Here is a 19,635-nt window from a genome sequence, read left to right on the forward strand (position 1 = left end):
GTCACACTCACCGTACATAGTGGATAGCATATAAATGAGATAACAAAACAAGTTCAAAGAGATGTAACTCATGTAACTTTAATGCGATGGTCCGTTTGTATTGTAAAATCTAATTGTTACAAACATGTGGTTTGTGTCTTGTTTTTATTTGGCGTCTCCATGTTTTCTCTTTTTCCGTAAAGCACAAATGGAGCTCTGGAACGAGACACCCTCTCCCTCGGGGCTCTGTTCCTGGAGTATGTGGATCTAACCCGGATTCTCCTGGAAGCTGAGAATGACAAAGATGCAGAGATTCTCAAGGACATCCGAGCTCACTTCAGCGCCATGGTGGCCAACCTCATTCAATGTGTGCCAGGTGCACAGAAAAGATTCCGCTCGAAAGTCCTCTGCTGCCTAACGAGGCTTTGCATGTCAGACTGATAAATTACTGGATAATTTTATCTTATATAGATGGCTCATTCAATCCATCTGTCATCAATATTAGGATTGTAAAGGATATGACAGGCTTCCATTTGGCTGCGGTTAGCACAGCATGAAAAGCACGAGAGTCTTGACATTGATTTTGATTTGGATGTCATCCAATGGCAGCCACTAAAATAGAGCTGCACAAGGTCATAGCGGACCAGGATAGGTGACGACTCATGAGCTGCCAGTCACCCACAAGCCCAATGGAATTACTCGTGAAATCCAAAGGGACGACTATACTGTCATTATCATATCAGAAAAAGCTCTTTTAGTAATTAGCTTTTAATTTATGAGTTTCAGACTGTTCATCGCTATCTTTCCCATGTCCATCCCCAGTGCACCACAGGCGCTTCCTGTTTCCACAGCAGAGTCTGCGGCATCATCTCTTCATTCTCTTCAGTCAGTGGGCAGGTCCTTTTAGCATTATGTTCACCCCTCTGGACCGCTACAGTGACAGGAATCACCAGATCACAAGATACCAATATTCTGCCCTAAAGGTAAACACACTTACTACAAAATTATTTCCACTAACTCTCCACTGAAGTTACACAAGACCACTGGAAGTTACCTAGGCTTTGAAGGCAGTTTAGTTCAATGGCCAAACAAACAATGTCATTCCATCCTTCTACGCAAAACATTTAAATGTTGATTTTTGTGTTTTTTTTATGCCAAAACCTTTGCAAAATGACAAATTTTGTTCTCGGATAACATTTAGAAGAACTGCATTTTCTAATCGTTTAATCTTTACTCAGGTTAGTGCATGGATAGACCAGAAGTATGACCGCTCAGGTGGTGGAATTGTGTATGAATCTGGATTCATTCATTCATTCATACGTCATTCATTATGCACAAATGAGTTCTTAAGAATGAATGGAGACCGACCATATTATCTTGTAGCGAAACAGGCATACAATAAACAAGTCAGCAAGTCTTTCTTCTCAATATTTTTAGTCAAAATGTCCAAACATATTTTATAGAGAGACTGTCATTTGTAAAACTGAGTCTCTAAGTGAGTCTGCATTAGAGGACATATTGATTGGCCGAGATAGTTCTGTAACTGTAGTTTGCTATAGTAGACTTTTCCACCCACAACTGAAATACAAACTTGTGTAAATGAGTGCTCCACCCAGGCATCCGTGAGTTCACCATCAATTTATACATCTTAGGTTCCTGTTAAGATCTAATATTACAAGCCATACAGTGTTGCTATGGCAGCAGGAAACAGCACATCGAATAAATCACATCTGTCTTGCTTGTCTATTTAACACATTGGAATTAAACATGTTTTCAATGGGTTTCCTGGGGTTGAACAGTGTGTGTGTGTAAGATGATGGGATAGAGTCAAACTGAGGATATGTTTCTCTTCCTATGTGTATTGTTCATTGTTTGTTCTTCCAGGCCATGTCTGCTGTGCTGTGCTGCGGGCCGGCGTTTGATAATGTTGGTCTCTCTCCAGACGGATACCTCTACAAGTGGCTGGATAATATTCTTGCCTGCCAGGATCAGCGTGTATGTGACCAATATTTCACCACCAGGGTGCATTTAAATAAAGAACTGACCCAGAAAGCTCCTCTGGTAGTTTGGAAGTCTGCTTTGAATCTTGAACTCCACTTGAGAAAATATTCACCATGCTGTTGCAGGGGTTCTGATACTGCCTTTTTAATATTATCATTTTATTTTTGAAAAGAAACTGGAGCACCTGCATGTTTATTTTCGACAGACTTTCTCTACGTAATGGAATTTTTAAAAGTATGATAGGCTTCAGATATTTCAGATCATTAAAATATCAGGTATGTAAAGGATCCTTAAAAATAATCTTAGTCAAGTCCTCATTGTTATCTCCTCCTGGATCAGGTCCACCAGCTCGGCTGTGAAGTCATCATCCTGCTCCTGGAGCTCAATGCCGATCAGGTTAACCTTTTCAACTGGGCTGTAGATCGATGCTATACAGGCTCCTATCAGCTCGCCTCAGGTTGCTTCAAAGCCATCGTGACAGTCTGTGGCAGCAGGTACAATCTCTCTCGGTCATCTGTTCAACTGGCGGAGGTCAGCTGCCTGTCCTCATTTTTATTAAAAGACAAGATCTCATGTTAGCGTCCAGTTGGAACTTTTGGAACATTTCATGCTTCATTCTATGCCAGTTTTTATGCAATGTGTTCTGTATGTTCTCTGTCTGTGTCACTGTATCACACAGATTTCTTGTCCACGTGAGGAAATCAAATTAGCTAAATCTTCACCCCAACTAATCTGCTTAAAGGGCTCGCTATTCATGAGTGGTTGGCCCTCCCCTCTTGCTTTCTTTATCTCAAAAACCTGATGCGTTAAGTGGAACATATATTAAAACCCTGAATGTTTTTTTTCCCCTTTCCATTCCTCATCAGCAGAAACTACCCAGGCGATGTAGTAACACTGCTGAATCTGGTCCTCTTCAAGGCATCAGACACCAACAGAGAAATCTATGAGATCTCAATGCAGCTTATGCAGGTGAAAATCACAACCACCATTTGTATGCTTTTGTATAGTTTGCCTGTACAAAATATACTTAACTGATCTTTCTTGAAACAGATTCTTGAGGCTAAGTTGCTTGTACACTCTAAGAGGATTGCAGATCAGAAGCCAAATAGCATCCTCTATGGAACCCATGGACCTCTGCCACCCCTATACAGTGTCGCCCTGCCTCAGCTTTCCAGCCAGCTGGCCAGGATGTACCCTGAACTCACACTTCCTCTATTCTCAGGTAGATGCTTGTGTCGTGTATGTGCTGCATGCAAGGCCTCTGCAGGGCATTTCAGCCTTTAAAGATACGTTGTCATCTTCTCATGGCTTCCCACTAAATGCTGTGGATTCATCTTCCAACAACGTTCTCTCTATACTATGAACACACTACTAGGGACTCCCAGATTAAACTGCCAATTTTGGTTGAAATTCATTATACAGCATTCGTTATATTTGCATGTAGAATATAAACTAAGCGATCTGCACTGATCTGACATTAGTTTTGCTTTTTTCAGAGGTTAGCCAGAGGTTCCCCACCACCCATCCCAATGGGAGGCAGATCATGCTAACTTACCTTCTGCCCTGGCTTGGTAACATTGAGCTAGTGGATGGCGGCCTATTTCTCCCAGTCTTCACACCAAACTCCTCAGATTATGATTCTTCCAGCCGGATGACAAGCACAGGTTCCTCCCAAAACCTGAAGGGCACTGGCTGGGGCTCATTACAGGCCACATCTATGGTGCTCAATAACCTCATGTTCATGACCGCTAAGGTAAAAAAAATATATATGATTAATAAAGATATGGTAATCTGATCTCAGTCCAGGTAAAGTAACACTGTGTTCATCTTGACTCCACCGCAGTATGGGGACGACCTTCCCGGACCAGAGATGGAGAATGCCTGGAATGCTTTAGCGAGCAATGTCAAGTGGAGCAATAATCTGAGAACCACACTGCAGTTTCTCATCAGCCTGTGCGGTGTGAGCAGCGACACAACCCTCCTGCCATATGTAAGATATACCATTTGAGCCAAATGGAAAAAGTTATGTTGGTATTTATTTGAGTCATCTCCTGTTTCTCACGGGCATTTCGTGACATGTTTCTACAGATAAAGAAGGTGGTGATCTACATGTGCCGCAACAGCACCATGCAAACTATGGAGGAGTTGATATTTGAGTTGCAGCAAACGGATCCTGTCAACCCTGTTGTGCAGCACTCTGACAGCCCTCCGTTCTATCGCTTAGCTGCAACGGGCAAACTCTCCACGGCAGCGTCAGGTACGGGTTGCCTTGGATCCCCATGGTAAATGTTATGCTTTGAACACAATATAAAACATAAATATATATTTATTTTTCATTTCTAGGCACCACTTCCAGCAGTAATACTGTAGTTGGAGGCCAGGGCAGCTTTCCCAACACAGATGACACTAAGACACTCAAGGAGAATGGGGAGAGGTAGCAACAATAACTTCGCCCATATTAGTTTAAGCACAGTCCTAGCCAGACTCGTAATGATTCATATTTCCCTGACCTCAGGTTAAGCCACATAATGCGAGCTCACTACCGCCTGGATTCACGCTATAGCAACAGCTCGGGGGGATCCTATGATGAAGATAAGAGTGAGTGTGTTTCTCCACCAGACACCCTATGAGCAAACACTGTAGTAGTGAATGTGGAATACACAGGCTGTGCTGGAGGGTAAGATGATGACTGACATGGTGTCATTGGTTATGCATGAGCATTGCAGCACCGCTCAGTGTTTTTAAAAAGCTTCTGTGGGACAAGGCACTGAAGTAAAAGTACTGAAGCCCAGGTCCTGCACTCTACTGCTGGTGACCTGGATGCAGATTTGTTATTCACTCCTATTCCGTGTTTGTCCTGCAGTCTGATGTGAGTTGGAATACTTTGACAATGAAAGCAACCCACAATAAAATAGCTTCCAAATCAAAGGGCTCTTCTGCAATGTTGGATGCAGAACACTATTTAAAGGCATCGCTCATCTGCCTACACTCTACCCATGTCCAGCTACACACAATCCACAAACTCTTACTTTTTAATAACATCTTGCGTGGGATAAATGTCAGCAGTACAATTTTGTGAAACCATGTAGGTGAACATCTGCCCCACTATGCTGACTGGCTGATGACTGTCACCGAGACCAACCGGCCTCATCCTTTACCCATGCCCGTGAATGGAGGATGTTGGGCTCCTCTGGTGGACTTCTTGCCAGAGACCATCACTCCGAGAGGACCATTGCACAGGTCAGAATGATGCATACATTCATGCAAAATGTCGTTTGGAGTTTCAAGTTACAGCTGTTGCTGGTTTGACTTTCAAACTGTCTCGAAAGATTTGCACGCTCCTCTTGATTTTCAAGATGTGTGTTTGATTGAATTTAAATAAGTTGTTTTTGATTTATTCTAGGTGTAATATTGCAGTCATCTTCATGACAGAGATGGTGGTCGACCACAGTGTGAGAGAGGACTGGATTAATCATTTGCCTTTACTGCTACATGCATTGTTTTTAGGTGAGTTCACGCAAAGTTGGTAAAGGGATTCTAAATAACTGCAAAGGGTCAATTGTAATTATTTTACTTCATATTGGAAAATAATCTATTAAGGTTGCTTCCCTTGTGAGAAACTTTTACTAACTTTCACCTATCAGAATATGTCAATATACCTTTGTTAGCCTGTGATATAAAGGTGGTGAAACCAGATGGGAGCATGAAAGGGAATAGAACTAATTCTTGTTATGTTTAGTACCAGTGGCCATAGAGCTCACAGTGTGCTGAGCATGCTCTATTCCATCCATTAGGCATGGATCACTATCGTCCAGAGGTGTTTGAGCACAGCAAACGTCTCCTCCTCCACCTGCTCATCATGCTGTCCTGCAACAGCAACCTGCAGAGTGTTGCTTCCGTCTTACTGCTGACTCGCGATCTCAATGGCACGAAGACCCTCAGCTGCAAAACGAACCTTCGACCAGAGTGTGTGTCCTCAGGTAAGAATTTAGGATGGAAAAGACTTAACTGTTTGACTTTTCTCCATTGCTAATGTACACCAGCTTGGCTTGGCTCTTGATGTGATGCTTGTCTCTTTGGCTAATGTAAACTCTAACAATGGGAGGGAATAACTGACATTCCTTTCTAAGGATGAAGACACTTCTTATCTCAGGAGGAAATATTTGTGCACTGAACCAAAAAGCGATATTGAACACAGAAGGCATCAACGTCTTGATTAAAGCATTCCATTCTGCCATTTTTATCATCTTACCCAAATTGAGTCTATCTGTTTCAGCCTGGAAGGGCTGGTTCAACTCCACTCCTGCCCCTGTCGATTATAGGTTTTGTAAATATTGACGCATTTTGAAAATTGATTTGACCTTTTGAAAATGAAAAAAAGAAAAAAAAAACTGTGATTGTAGTCTTTGCAGCAACTTCACCCCAATGTTTATCGTGTTTGGTTATATTTTGTACAATCTTTGCGAGTGGCCATATTGTCTACACAGCTGAGACAATATCTTGACATTATTATATTGTAAATACTTTCAGTAAACGAGGCTTATTGAATTCAAATTCCAGATATATTGGAACACAGGTTATGGTTCTCCTCGCATGCTACAGTTCCATCAAGGCACCGGGAGAAATCCGTCCCAACAGTATTTTATATGTTGCACCGTGACTTTTTTCTGATCACATACCTGTTCTGTTGTCGTCTTCAGGAGGATGCTTTGATTTTCTGTGGGAGTGTCAGGCATCTCCTGTCCCGGACTCGGGCCTGAGTTCTTCATCAACGTCATCCAGTTTGAGTCTGGGAGGAAGCAGCAACAACCTGGCAGAAATCTCACATGATGTGGAGGAGCAGGCCGGCTCCACTAAAATGGATGAAAAGGCCAACAAACTCATTGAGTTTTTAACCACAAGGTATCAATGTTGTGTGTTTAGAGTCCTTTTTAACATGTGATGAGTCGAGCTCTGGAAGTATTTTCTAGAATAAATTAAAAAACTTCATACTGTAGAAATATTCCTCTCATACACCACTATACTTTATGGATGCATATTACCCCCTAATGGTGCTGTACCCATAGTACAACGATCCAAACAGGAGCAAAGTATTTTGAACAAGACTGCATATTTAAATGTAATATTTGTTTATATGTAAGTTTTCATAAACAACACTTATAGATGGAATACACAGAAGCACAGTAACACTCGAGTTAGATTTTATATTGATTTTTTTTTTAGAACAATGGACTAATTATCCCACCTATCACCGCAGACCTCCACATGGATAATATATTGTGTGTTATTCATAAGAAGTAAACTTGTTTTATAGAGCATACGGACCGCTCTGGTGCCATGAAGACATTTCACCAAAGAGCCAGATTTCAAAAAGCACTGGACAGCTGACAAACTTCCTGCGACATGTCGTGACTGTGTTCAAAGATTCCAAGTCAGGTAACCCTTTTGTTTCAAGCAGGCCAATGAGAGCAAGCTTTCTTTTACAATATCGCTTTTCCAATGCTTACAAACATTTATCACCCATCCAATTACAACATCATCAACACTACGATACCTATCTGTTTCAAAGATATCGTCCTGGAGCAGCAGCTCAGTGACGTGGCGCTTCAGACGGCTTTGTGCAGCTCCTCTCGTCACTATGCCGGACGCGCCTTCCAAGTGTTCCGAGCGCTTCGCCAGCCCATCTCTGCCCACGCCATCTCTGACCTGCTCTCAAGGCTGGTGGAAGTTGTTGGTGAGCATGGAGAAGAAGTGCAGGTTCGTGCTTAGTGTAAAACATGCTGAGGTTTAAGTGTTGAGTGCTGCTTCAATGAAGGAATTAGTTTAGTGCATCTTTATTTTACTGTTGAATGCCCATCAGAAATGCAATTCATTGATTGATTTAATTTATTCAGTCTGCATTCTGTGCTTCATTTTTAGAAAGTAGCACAGGAATTTAGGCCCATTACATAAATTACTTGGATGCCTCTTCCGAGCAAATAGATTCCACACTAAAACTCACAATCACCTAATGGCCGAGATCATCATAGAAACCTGTCAACAGCGCCTTGAACCTGTCCATCAGATTTATTAAAATTCCTTTGGTAATTTTAAGCAGCTTTGAAAACAAAACCTGTCTCTACTTTAACCAGATCTGTTTTGCTAGCAATTATTTATGGGCTCTGTTATAATTAAATACAATGTTCTTCTCTCTTTCAGGGCTACGTGATGGAAGTATTGCTTACACTGGAATCTGTGGTGGATAACTTGGCTCAATGTCTCAAAAACAATGATCTCATGGCTGCCTTGACCAGGTTTGTGTCTCCTCTAAAAATAGTTCTGTAGAAAGAGGGTTTATTTTGCTAAAAATGATTGAACTAATTTATTTGTTTGATTCCAGAGCCTCATCCCCAGATTTCCTCACCAGTCTCAAGTTACTATCCAACAGGAAGAGCACAGGGCAGCTCAATCGCAGAAGAGAAGAGAGGAGCCGCCATCAGAGGAGTTCATCCGTCCCCAAAAGGTTTGGCGAGGCGGACAGGTGGTCTGATCCACCTCGCAGCGCGACACTGGACCGTGTCCACGCCTGCGAACAGCAAGTTTATTTAGCCAAAACCCGCAGCTCATCCTCATCTAAAGATCACTTCACCGACCTCAGCAATATCAACCACCCAAGCAACCTGCTGGCCACGGTCTTCTGGGTGGCGGTGTCTCTGATGGAGTCGGACTTCGAGTTTGAGTACCAGATGTCTTTGAGACTGCTGAATAAGCTGCTGGGTCACATGTCACTCGACAAATCGGAGAACTGGGAGAAGGTGGAGAAACTGCAGCTCCAGCTCCAGTGGAGCAGCTTCACTGGGCTCCAGAAGATGCTGCTGAAGGGCTTCACCTCCGTGTCCACCACTGACCTCACGCTGCAGCTCCTCTGCCAGCTCACACCTGTGTCACGTATACCTGTCGTAGACACGTCACAGGCCATAGGTACTTTAGAGTGAGCTCATGTTTTAAGGTGGAGTAAAGTGGAAATAATCGTATATTTAGACATTTAAATGTTCTTTCCACGTTTCATCCATCAGGTTTCCCCTTGAATGTTCTCTGCCTGCTCCCACATCTTGTGCAGAACTTTGATGGACCCACGCAGTTCTGCCAGGATGCTGCTGAGAGGATAGCCCAGGTTTGGAGCTGAAAACATTTCCATTCTGTCTTAAGTTGAAACATACTTTTCAGCTTCAAACTCGTGCATTTTTTTTCTCTCCCAGGTATGCCTTGAGGAGAAAAACACAAAGCTCTCCAACCTCGCTCATGTCATGACTCTGTACAAAACGCACTCCTACACGCGTGATTGCTCCTCTTGGGTCAATGTGGTGTGTCGCTACCTTCACGAAGCCTTCTCGGACATAACCCTCGACTTGGTCACTTACATGGCAGAGGTGTGTCCGACAGATCCTATATTTGCTCTGCCACAGGAAAAGGACTGTACAGTAATCATCACTGATCAACGTGGACTCTAAAGTTGCTCAGCAAGTTGATGTGTGTCTCGACAGTTGTTGGAGAAAGGCCTCCCGAGTATGCAGCAGACCCTTTTACAAATCATCCACAGCCTGCTGAGTCACATGGACCTGTGTGGGATTCAAGCCAAACCTTTCAACATGGAGGTGCTAAAAACAATTGAGAAATTTGTCCAGGTGAGTTAAAACTACCTCAATATGAGTCGTACTGCAGATAATCACTTTAAAGATAATCATATTAATGTGACATTTCACATTTCTGCCCTTGCAAATTGTTTCTGACCTTCTAACTGAAACATATTGTGCATGCCCCGAAAGTGAAAACCTGCATAGAAGGGGATCAGCAAAGTTTACTCTTGACGCATCGTAGTGTAAGAAAGAGTTTTTATGGAGGAATTGTGTCAGTGCAGTACATTTGAAGCCACACCCAAACTATAAACAGCCTTCCTCTCTGCGTCAGGACAGCTCGGCCTCCACTTACTCTCCTAACGTCTATTTTCCTTCAGCTTCCCACTGCTGGCAAACTGCCAAAACGCTTGTCTCTAAAAATAGAACCGCATGAAACCACACAGAAAGGCATGTGTGGTTGGTTCTCTCTTAACATGCAGTTGCGTTCTTTCTGTGTCTGTGCCGATGGGTGTTCGTATCTGCTTTGAATGCAGACCGTCCATTGGGAGGAGGCACTGAATATCCTGAAGCTGGTGGTTTCTCGATCAGCCAGTTTGGTGCAGCCTTCATCGCCACATCACGACCTCTCCTATGAGGACAACAGCCATGTCTGGGACCGCTCGTCCAAGGCCTTGCCTGGGAAGACGTTGGATTTCCACTTTGATATTTCCGAGGTTAGGGACTATTTCTCTGATTTTCTTTTTTCTGATATCTTGTGTGAAAATGCTTCATTCAAATGCTTTGTATCACGGAAAGAGTTTGACTCTTGTGTGTTTTCCGCTGTATTTTTTTTCCTATATTTTACAGGGTGTGGTGCGTTTTGTGGTCGTGTGGAATTTTGCTAAGCTATATGGATAGGAAGTATTTTTTCCCTTACATAATGTTGATATTTATTTTTGACTGAAGCCCTTGAGATTGTCTTGAAAGCTCGTAAGGTAAACACAATTAGGCATGACGTTCTGGAAAGTGATGCCAAAGATACAGAGTGGTGTTTGTGTGGGAACTGAACAGGGAGCTATTTGTGAAGTTCATGAATGGCAGGAAATGATGTCAGCTCTTTGCCACTTTACTGCCGTCCTTTGTGAGGGAACCAGTGACTTCGAGGGGATAGCCAGCAGTCTGTGTGTTTAAACTTGAGACATACTGGACAAACCATTTATACATCTGAAAATACCCTTGTATTATAAGACACACAAGAAAAACCTGCTTCACACAGCTGGGATACCAAGAGTAAACATGGATTTGGGTCAATTAATACCAGCTCATCGCGGAGCTATCCTGAGGCCTGAGGAATCGGGAGCTAATTCGGGATCACGTGACATGGATTAACCGTCTGTTCTTTTGTGTCTGTACTGATAGACACCAGTGATTGGTCGGCGTTTTGATGACCTCCAGGCTTCTCCAGGTCAAGATGTGAAGAGCAGAACGACAGCAGTCACGCCCAGCAGCACCTCCTCCACCTCCTCTGGATCCACCTCCAACAATGTTCTAGTGCCAGTCAGCTGGAAGAGACCGCAGTCTTCACAGGTCAGCTTTTTCTCCCATTTGTTCTTAGCATTATGCTCATAATATGAAAACAAATCAGTGTTTCAATATTGATATAATATATAACAACTCAGCATTTGATTCGCATTCAACATTGATAATTGGTAGTTTTTGTGCTTTATAAAAAATATAATTGTTTAATACTAGCCGGTTTGTGAGTCATGTCAAACTAATTTTCATTGCATTGTTGACAGGATCTGACACTGCTCTAGTGCATGATCAGACGACTATTGGTCTTTCATTTGTTAGTTCTCTCACAAAGAGTTTTTTTTCTTTTCTTCAGCCCTACTTCCGAGTGGTATTCCAGTTTTCATTGGTTTAATTGAGAGACCCCTAGTGGCAGACGTTATGCACTGCAGGTTTAATGCATTTACTACTGGTGATGAAATGTGAGCTCCAGAACCTTACATGTGAATGGGGTGCTGTCTACTACTGACTGGTACTGTATGTCTGCTTGCATTATAAAATACATTTTAGAGAGAGAGAGCGAGAGAGAGAGAGAGAGAGAGAGATGTCTTCTCACTCATTCTCTTGCTGCTTGTTTAAGCAAGCTTTGCAAACAACAGTAAGTAGTCAACTCTGTTGCAAGTCTCTCAAAAAAGGGATTTAATAATGATTGCCATATAATTTTGTTTGCATTGCTCTCCCTGAACTGAATCTGCTATTTCAACTGAGCAGTCTGTTAGCTCCCCTAAGTAATATCAAAATCTCATCACAACACAGAAACCATCAAGATATTGAGAATGTATTTTAATACCAGATGTTCGTTACATCTAATGTAATTTAAAACTGTTTCCATGTCCTCTGACCCCCTGCAGAAAAGAACAAGGGAAAAACTGGTGAATGTTCTGTCTTTATGTGGGCAAGAAGTAGGACTCACAAAAAATCCTTCGGTAAGATGCGTTTCATACTAGTAGTACTTTCTTGATTTTCAACAAATCAGTTACTATTACCAAGGATTTAAAAAATAGCATGTATGCCTTTAAATATCTATTTCCCTGTGCTTCTCTGTGCAGGTGATCTTCTCCAGCTGTGGGGAGCTGGACCTCATGGAGCCAAGTCTGTTGTCCTCTGACGATGGGTCCCGGGAACCAGAAAACATGGATGACACCGCCTCAGAGCAGCAGTTCAGAGTCTTCAGGGACTTTGACTTCCTAGATGTGGAGCTTGAAGATGGAGAGGTGAGTTTCAGGACCCAATTTATTTATTTTTACTATGATACATGAAGTGACTTACTACCTTCTCACTTGCTATCACATGTCTTAGAAATAGAAATAGAAATAGAAAGCCTTTATTGTCTTTGCATAGTGGATATACAAAGAGATTAGGAGCACTGCTCCGTCCGGTGCGTAGTACAACCTAATAATAATAGACACAACTTAGTCAGACTTGAAAGTATAAGTACAAATATGTAGTATCGTCAGTGGTCTTACACTGTGTTGGGTTCCATGCAGTTGTGTATAATGGGGATTCTTTTTTGTGCTTTTCCTGAATGCCCTATCTAGGAGCTACAGGTGAGTTTAGTCATGTTGCATTTGTATTGCTGTGCTCTTTGTAAGCTTGTAAAAATCCACTACACTGATGGCAAAGAGGAGCAAACGTGTGTGCATGCCGTGTAATGTAAGTGATATCCTGTAAATAATATCAATTCAAGTATTGGACCCCAACTACATCAGGCTAGTAGTCTTTCATCACTGTTTAGTAAAATGCATGCCAACACATCTTTACTAGTTTAAAGACTCTTTATGAAGTAGAATTATAATTATATTTTTTACTGGTTATGGAGGAAAGAAGCATTAGTTACGGCATCTTACATGCAACTCTATTTGACATTTGATTATATATTCTTGCACATGTAGAACACTGAATCTTCAGTAAGATGTGGGCAACCAAATCTGGATTTCAGTTTGATTTTATTTTCCCTTATTCTTCTCCAAAACATCAAATAAACATAAATTATGATATATATATATATTGCTTAATTCATTCAGTCTCAACTCTTTACTCAGATGGTATTATAAACTCCAAGTTTAGTTTTCCTATTTTTTTTTACACATACATCATAGTGAAATTATCATATAAAGCAAATTATATAAAAACTATTTGCCCTGTATACAGTCAATACTGTTGGTCTGTCTCGGGTTAAACTGATTGACTCAATGGGGTGACACTCTCAGTCTTAAATCTGCACTGCATGGTTGTGTGACTGTATGTTCTCAGCACGCGTGTGCATGTGTTTGTGTGAGAGAAGAGATTGGGCCATTCTTCATAATGTTACTCTGTCGTAGGGAGAGACCATGGACAACTTCAACTGGGGGGTGCACAGGCGCTCCATGGACAGCCTGGACCACAGTGACCTGCTGCCTCTGGAGGGGAGTCAGCTGTCCAGCAGCATGCCCATCCTCAGCAAGCGTACCCATGAAGATTCAGAGGAGTCTTCAGAGGAAGATTCCCTGAACGCAAGCCAGATCCTCTCCCACTCACTGCTCGTAAGCTCAGCTTTGTTTGTAAGGCAATATATAATAAAGGAAAGTGTCCTCATGTGGATCATGAAAACGTTCCAATCCAGTGCCTTGCACCGGGCTTTTTAGGTGTTTAAAAAATACTTTGATGTTAATACTTTGATGAGACGGCATCACCACAACTTTGATTTTGTCTCTTTGCAGACCATCAACCTGTCTCCTACAGCAGAGAGCAGCGTAGACTGTCCCGCTTCCCTGTACGATACACATTCAGCTGATTCCACATCACTGAACACCAAACGTCCTAGTTTCGATGTGCATCTGTCTGAGGGCTCGAAGCAGCGGGTGAATAAGGGCTTCAGGGTGTCTGAGATCTTGAGAGCTACTAATGCCTATCGCAATTCCATACTAGAGTTCTTCACTAACTTTAGGAAATAGCAAATGTTCTGGTGCGCCTTCTGTTTGTGAAATATATTGAATGTTGTATGTGCTTTGGGATCACTCTATCTTTCATTTTATTTTTGTGCTATCACCACTTTCCTACTTTTCCTTTCTTCAGAGTGCAGCATGAGAAGGTCTGTCTGTAGTTGCATGTTTAAGTTGAATGAGCTCCAACCTGCAAGCGGGCAATCGTTAGCGCTTTGGGTTGCCCCTCATTGTAATTGCAGCAGAGGTTGTCTCGGGATGTTTGGTGGATGTGGACCACGAATCGAGGGAAAAGTCTCTTTTCGTTCTTTCTGTGTCTGTTTAAGGCAATGTGTATACCTATTGCTTCTGTGTGGGTGGCTCTGAGCAACAGCTAAAATCTCTTGGCATGTGGGAGGTCAAGGAAAGGTTTACACATTGCCTGACCCAAACCACGAGTGTGCACAGCCACAATCCTGGCTGGATGCAGTAGCATCATCTATTCATCAATCATCTATTTTAATTGGCACCATTTAAACTTTTACAAATATGAAAGAAACACACTACACGGAATCTCCTTAGGGCCACATACCAAGGTTAGTTTTTGTGCTTTAATGACAAAAATGATGTTTGATAAAGTTTAACAGAGACAATGAATTCTCATTAATAACATTCTCTGATCACTGCCTCTGTATCTGTTTATTACTCGTGATCATTTTGCCAGCTGCAGTGAAGGCATTTGCCTCTCTTGCTCTCTTTTAGCACGAGGCACTCCAACAAGTTGGAGACGCCGATGTCCACGAGGACGAGCTCTCTCTCTCCATCACAGAGCTGCCCCCAGAATGTCACTGTGGTGACAGTTTGGCAATGGAAATGGTTTCCATCGACTGTAAAGGAGAGCTGGACATTGACAGCAGCCTCCCGAGGTAGCTACTGGCAGCTTTTCCACAGACTACATACAGTCAGGTTACATAGCAATGATGTTGTGAATAACGTGGCTTTGCTTTCATTTAGTCTGGCAGAAGAGGAGAGAGATGACACGCTGGAGTCCCGATCGTCCCCGCCACCATCGCCCTTCTTCTCCGCCATCCTCGCGGCTTTCCAACCGGCTGTTTGCGATGATGCGGAGGAGGCTTGGAGGAGTCACATCAACCAGCTTGTGTCTGACTCGGATGGATCATGCGCAGTCTACACTTTCCATGTGTTCTCGTCCCTATTTCAGGTATTATAGCGCAGCCTCGTAATCCACACACTCATGAAGCATTCATTAACCAACGCAAGAAAAACCTTCAATTATGAAACAATGTAAATCGCTGTTAACAATGCTGGACCAAGTGTTATGATGTCACTAGCAGCTCTTTCTGTTGACCCTGCAGAGTATTCAGACCAAATTTTGTTCCTTGACCTGTGACGCTGTGACTTACCTCGGCGACGGCCTAAGAGGTTTAGGATCAAGGCTTTTGAGGACTTCTCAAATGCTGTCGTCGTGTTCCGAGTGTCCAACACTATATATTGATGCAGACACCGTGAGTAACCGGGCATCTCCCAAAAAAAGCTTTTCACTAATATGATGATATATTTTTGGTTACGTAACAAAAACAGCATTCTGTCATTGTAGGTTATGTCGTATGGTCTGTTGGAAAAAATAAAATTCAGCGTATTGGAACTTCAAGAGTACCTTGATACTTACAACAACAGAAAGGAGGCAGCGCTCTCTGTAAGTGTGATAGATATCGTGCTGTCCACTCTGAATAGCACCTGTATATGTTGTCTGACTTTATTATATCGTGGTTCTGTTGTCTCTGTCGCCCACAGTGGTTGAGTAACTGTAAGGTCGCCTTTCCCAGGAGTCCTGGAGGCACCCTAATATCCCAACCACTGGAGCACGAGGAAAAGGTGAAACAGCAATAACTCTGACACTCTGTCTAGCAAATAAACAATAATGTGATATACAAGGAAACTTTAACTGACCTTTCACTTCCATACTGTACTTCCTGCATTGCGTTTACTGTGTGGTACTGTAGCCCTGTGAGTGTTACTTCTCATTTTTTCACACTATAAATGTCAGGTCTCTGGCAACACTAGGTAGCCACACATCCCATTCATTTTCTTATTCCAATGTGCCTTGTGATTATTTTCTGTTCTGCTGGCCATGTGACCAATTTATGTTAAGTTTTATTTCATGTATCAGTAGACAAGCATTCTCACTTCGTAACTGACCAAGGGAAAAAGTTTGATTTAAGGTTTCGCTGTTTAAACTTGGCACTTAATAGCTAATGGCTTTCCACCAGTGTGAGTTCATGTTTGCTTTGCTTGTTTCACTTCATTCATGTTGGCAACCAACCCTCCTTTCTGTTCTAATTTGCATGTACATCAGTCCTCATTTTTCTCTCTGCATGCTAGTAGTATGACCTGCACTAATATTTCACCCAAACCACCCTCGAAATGGACATTTCCTTGGCCTTCTTCTGATTCTATGTTCCTGACTTCTTTCTGTCCTGTAACACGCTTGCTTTGTAGCAAATGGAATCTCTGGCTGTAAGTTTTAGAAAGTTGTTTATAATGTAATATTCCTCCACTTTAAATGTGAAACTTGGGCTCACTTTAGTTCTACAATTTAAGAACTTAAAGTTCATCCCTATAACTAGTTTGACATGGTGTTTACCAGTAGTTCAATAATTAGTTATGTGACTGTGTTGTCCGCCAAATGCAGAAATGTCAATACCTGATCATGAACTATATGCCATATCTAAGAAACAGAACCCAGCTTCATAAAAGCATTTTGGAATGGAAAATCTTTTCTCTCTTTCAGCAGCTGGAGCTCTGTCAAAGGCTGTACAAACTCCACTTTCAGCTGCTTCTCCTTTTTCAGTCCTACTATAAGCTGATCAAACAGGTCCACACGATAAGCTCTATTCCCGAGGTAGGTGCAACACATAATTATCTGACATCTGCCATTTAACCCAATTGTCTGTGTGATGATTAAATCCTCTTCCACCTTTAGCTGACAAATATGTCCCAAGAGCTAAATGAGTTGAAGAACAACTTGAGATTAGCAGCAGCCTCAGTGACGAATGCTGAGACTGCTCCCTGTGAGAACTCCTGCGATCCCACGTTCAGCTCCTCTGAGGCCGCTGTCCAGGCCATCCTGGAATGTCTGAAAAACAATGAGCCTCTTACAGCTGTCCGCTACATTCGTGAGTGCAGGTGAGAAAAGAAAAGATTGTTTGTTTGTTTTACTCCACGTGAGGAGTAAATGATGTCTCATGTTGCCGCCATGTTGTCAAGGCAATTCTTAATTGACTTTTTCATTGCAGAACAATTTGGCCGAATGACATCTTTGGCAGCCTCTCTGACGATGAGGTTAATATCTTACTCAACATTTACTTCAGGCATCAAACCTTGGGTCAAACAGGAACTTTTGCTCTGGTGGGCTCAAAAAAGGACCTGACAGAAATCTCTGTCAAGTTGATGGAACTAAACAGTGAGCTACGGGACATGATTCGCCGAGCCCAGGGCTACAGAGCTATCACAGCATTCCTTCCAGACTCCAGGGTCTCAGGATCAACGCTATGATGGCAGTCGGGCAGCATGTGACACCTGTTCCTGCACTGTGCCCTGTCCCATACTGAGCCTCTGGTCCTGTCCCCCCCCCGCTTTCCTCTTCTTATTAAGAGACAGATCATAAGATATGCAGCGATGCTGTTGTCCTTTAGAAAAATGAGAAACGCTGTTGCGAAGAAACGTACACTTTTATTGCACTAATAATACATTGTCAGAAAGCGATCTCTTGCTACTGAGGTCAACAAATTTCAGATTTAACAAATGGCATACCAAAGCTAAGGGATTCTCTTTAAGTCGTGTTGTTGTAGTTGTCAAGGGGAAATGTGCAATCCTTCACTGGAGTAGGAGACCTTTACTGTTTCCTGAGAGAATGTATTTGAATAACATAGCATTGGAAATCATTAATATTGTTAGCATAGAAAAGGGGAGGCATCGTTACTGGGTGAAAGTTATGTCTTTTTTTGTGTGTGGGTGTGTTGTGTGTGGGGGGTGCTTGATCATGTGATATAAACCTGATGTTCAGCACAAATGGAATTAAAGATAGCAATGTATCAAAATGTTTGACATTATATTCAACATGCTGCAAATCTACTGTAGTACTATGTATCCAAGACACAATAATGTGTCTGTACCATAACTGTTCAGCTTTTAGTCCTTAGTTAAATTATTTATATTATTTGCAAGAGAAAACTATGCCTTTATCATACTAGATTTATAGAAACAAATATTTTTTATTTAAGCTGTTATACCTGCCAAGCTTGCAACTTCTATACATAATCAAGTGTAATAGTAATGTTTGCGAACAAATAGAAATACTATTTTAACTGAATAATGAATTGTACATAGTGCAATGAGGGTTCTACTGGGGCTCATAAGATTGTATTTTTTGAATTTATAATTTCAGTTGCATGAAAATGATGGATAGAGATACATTTAAATGTAAAAATTCCATAAGAATGTTTAGAATAATTTCTCGCCCTGTAAGTGCTACTGCCTTTGTACGTATACTTATGTAACAAAAAATAAAACCTACATTTGATAGCAGTGACTTAAATTTGTGATTTGTGTGATATTATTTTTATTTACGCACCTATTTATATTTAAAGAAAAGTTGTATTGTGCCGTGTATTGGACCTCTCCCCTAAGAAGTTTCACACCAAATGTCTGTATCCACTGAGAACCGAACCGATTAAATGTGCTAAAGGCTTGCCATCCCATGCTGGAAGCCAGCTACAGCTCACACATGGTTTGTATTTGTTCACATTTTCCCAGACTTAATGCATTCACAAGTTATTAGCATGCTCCCAAACAGGGGCAATTTAAAATAAAACATTGTTGTTCTGGTAAAAAAAATAAAAAAAAATAAAAACCTGATGTGCAGATTAACGTTTATGAAATTTAATTATTATTACCAATATTCAGAGCTGATGATTCTTAATTTGTTTGAAATTAAGCTCATAATGGATATAAATGCACCTGTTTTGACCGTTTTGAGCATAATTGCCATCTGTAGTTTTCAGACTCTTAATTTGAAGTTACATCGAGTTCCGGTAATGGGCGCGCGAGTTTTTATTTTGAAGGGGCCGATAAAGTTATATCGAGTTCCGGTAATGGGCGCGCGAGGTTTGTTTTCATCGAGACTAACTAGCTAGCAGTCTGACTTGCATTTATTCTATTTTCACTATTTGTTTTTGTAAATTTGTCATTCATAGTTAGAGCGTTGTCGCGACATGCATGTTAACACTACTGTCTACCGCCATGGTAAGCTAAATACACTTTAATTTCTGGCTTCTTTAATGGAATGAGAAACATAGAACTCAGTCCAAATCGTAACTTGAATGTATTTTTGTTTAACGCTGACAACAATTTTTAACATTGGGCAAGACTCTGAATAAAACTTTAGCGTATGATACCGTCGTTCAAAGCCACGTTTGGTGTATTTATATGTCTGAACGCTAGCCTTTGTTAGCAGCTATGTTAAGCTAGATGACGTGTGCTCGGAGGACACAGTATGTTGGTTCCCC

The 19,635-nt window shown here is 41.8% G+C and overlaps 1 protein-coding gene across 1 annotated transcript in view; it reads left to right on the forward strand.

Moving 5' to 3' along the window:
• LOC137901567 (protein furry homolog) overlaps positions 1-18,652 on the forward strand; it is a 41,498-nt gene extending 22,846 nt beyond the window's left edge. Inside the window, exons 26-63 of the mRNA XM_068745609.1 lie at positions 183-355; positions 802-962; positions 1,864-1,974; positions 2,320-2,474; positions 2,847-2,949; positions 3,031-3,202; positions 3,477-3,733; positions 3,824-3,970; positions 4,069-4,237; positions 4,324-4,414; positions 4,496-4,578; positions 5,070-5,220; positions 5,384-5,487; positions 5,775-5,960; positions 6,681-6,882; positions 7,295-7,416; positions 7,550-7,737; positions 8,179-8,273; positions 8,360-8,940; positions 9,036-9,133; positions 9,219-9,389; positions 9,504-9,644; positions 10,130-10,309; positions 10,995-11,162; positions 11,999-12,073; positions 12,197-12,361; positions 12,686-12,694; positions 13,469-13,669; positions 13,847-13,987; positions 14,816-14,973; positions 15,062-15,269; positions 15,424-15,573; positions 15,666-15,764; positions 15,863-15,943; positions 16,568-16,585; positions 16,860-16,970; positions 17,052-17,254; positions 17,365-18,652. Coding sequence (XP_068601710.1) covers positions 183-355; positions 802-962; positions 1,864-1,974; positions 2,320-2,474; positions 2,847-2,949; positions 3,031-3,202; positions 3,477-3,733; positions 3,824-3,970; positions 4,069-4,237; positions 4,324-4,414; positions 4,496-4,578; positions 5,070-5,220; positions 5,384-5,487; positions 5,775-5,960; positions 6,681-6,882; positions 7,295-7,416; positions 7,550-7,737; positions 8,179-8,273; positions 8,360-8,940; positions 9,036-9,133; positions 9,219-9,389; positions 9,504-9,644; positions 10,130-10,309; positions 10,995-11,162; positions 11,999-12,073; positions 12,197-12,361; positions 12,686-12,694; positions 13,469-13,669; positions 13,847-13,987; positions 14,816-14,973; positions 15,062-15,269; positions 15,424-15,573; positions 15,666-15,764; positions 15,863-15,943; positions 16,568-16,585; positions 16,860-16,970; positions 17,052-17,254; positions 17,365-17,623 — 5,887 coding nt within the window. The 3' untranslated portion in view covers positions 17,624-18,652. The remainder of the gene's footprint in view (positions 1-182; positions 356-801; positions 963-1,863; positions 1,975-2,319; positions 2,475-2,846; positions 2,950-3,030; positions 3,203-3,476; positions 3,734-3,823; positions 3,971-4,068; positions 4,238-4,323; positions 4,415-4,495; positions 4,579-5,069; positions 5,221-5,383; positions 5,488-5,774; positions 5,961-6,680; positions 6,883-7,294; positions 7,417-7,549; positions 7,738-8,178; positions 8,274-8,359; positions 8,941-9,035; positions 9,134-9,218; positions 9,390-9,503; positions 9,645-10,129; positions 10,310-10,994; positions 11,163-11,998; positions 12,074-12,196; positions 12,362-12,685; positions 12,695-13,468; positions 13,670-13,846; positions 13,988-14,815; positions 14,974-15,061; positions 15,270-15,423; positions 15,574-15,665; positions 15,765-15,862; positions 15,944-16,567; positions 16,586-16,859; positions 16,971-17,051; positions 17,255-17,364) is intronic.
• The last annotated feature ends 983 nt before the right edge of the window (positions 18,653-19,635 follow it).

This window comes from Brachionichthys hirsutus, chromosome 11, assembly GCF_040956055.1.
Source record: "Brachionichthys hirsutus isolate HB-005 chromosome 11, CSIRO-AGI_Bhir_v1, whole genome shotgun sequence".
Lineage (NCBI taxonomy): Eukaryota > Metazoa > Chordata > Actinopteri > Lophiiformes > Brachionichthyidae > Brachionichthys > Brachionichthys hirsutus.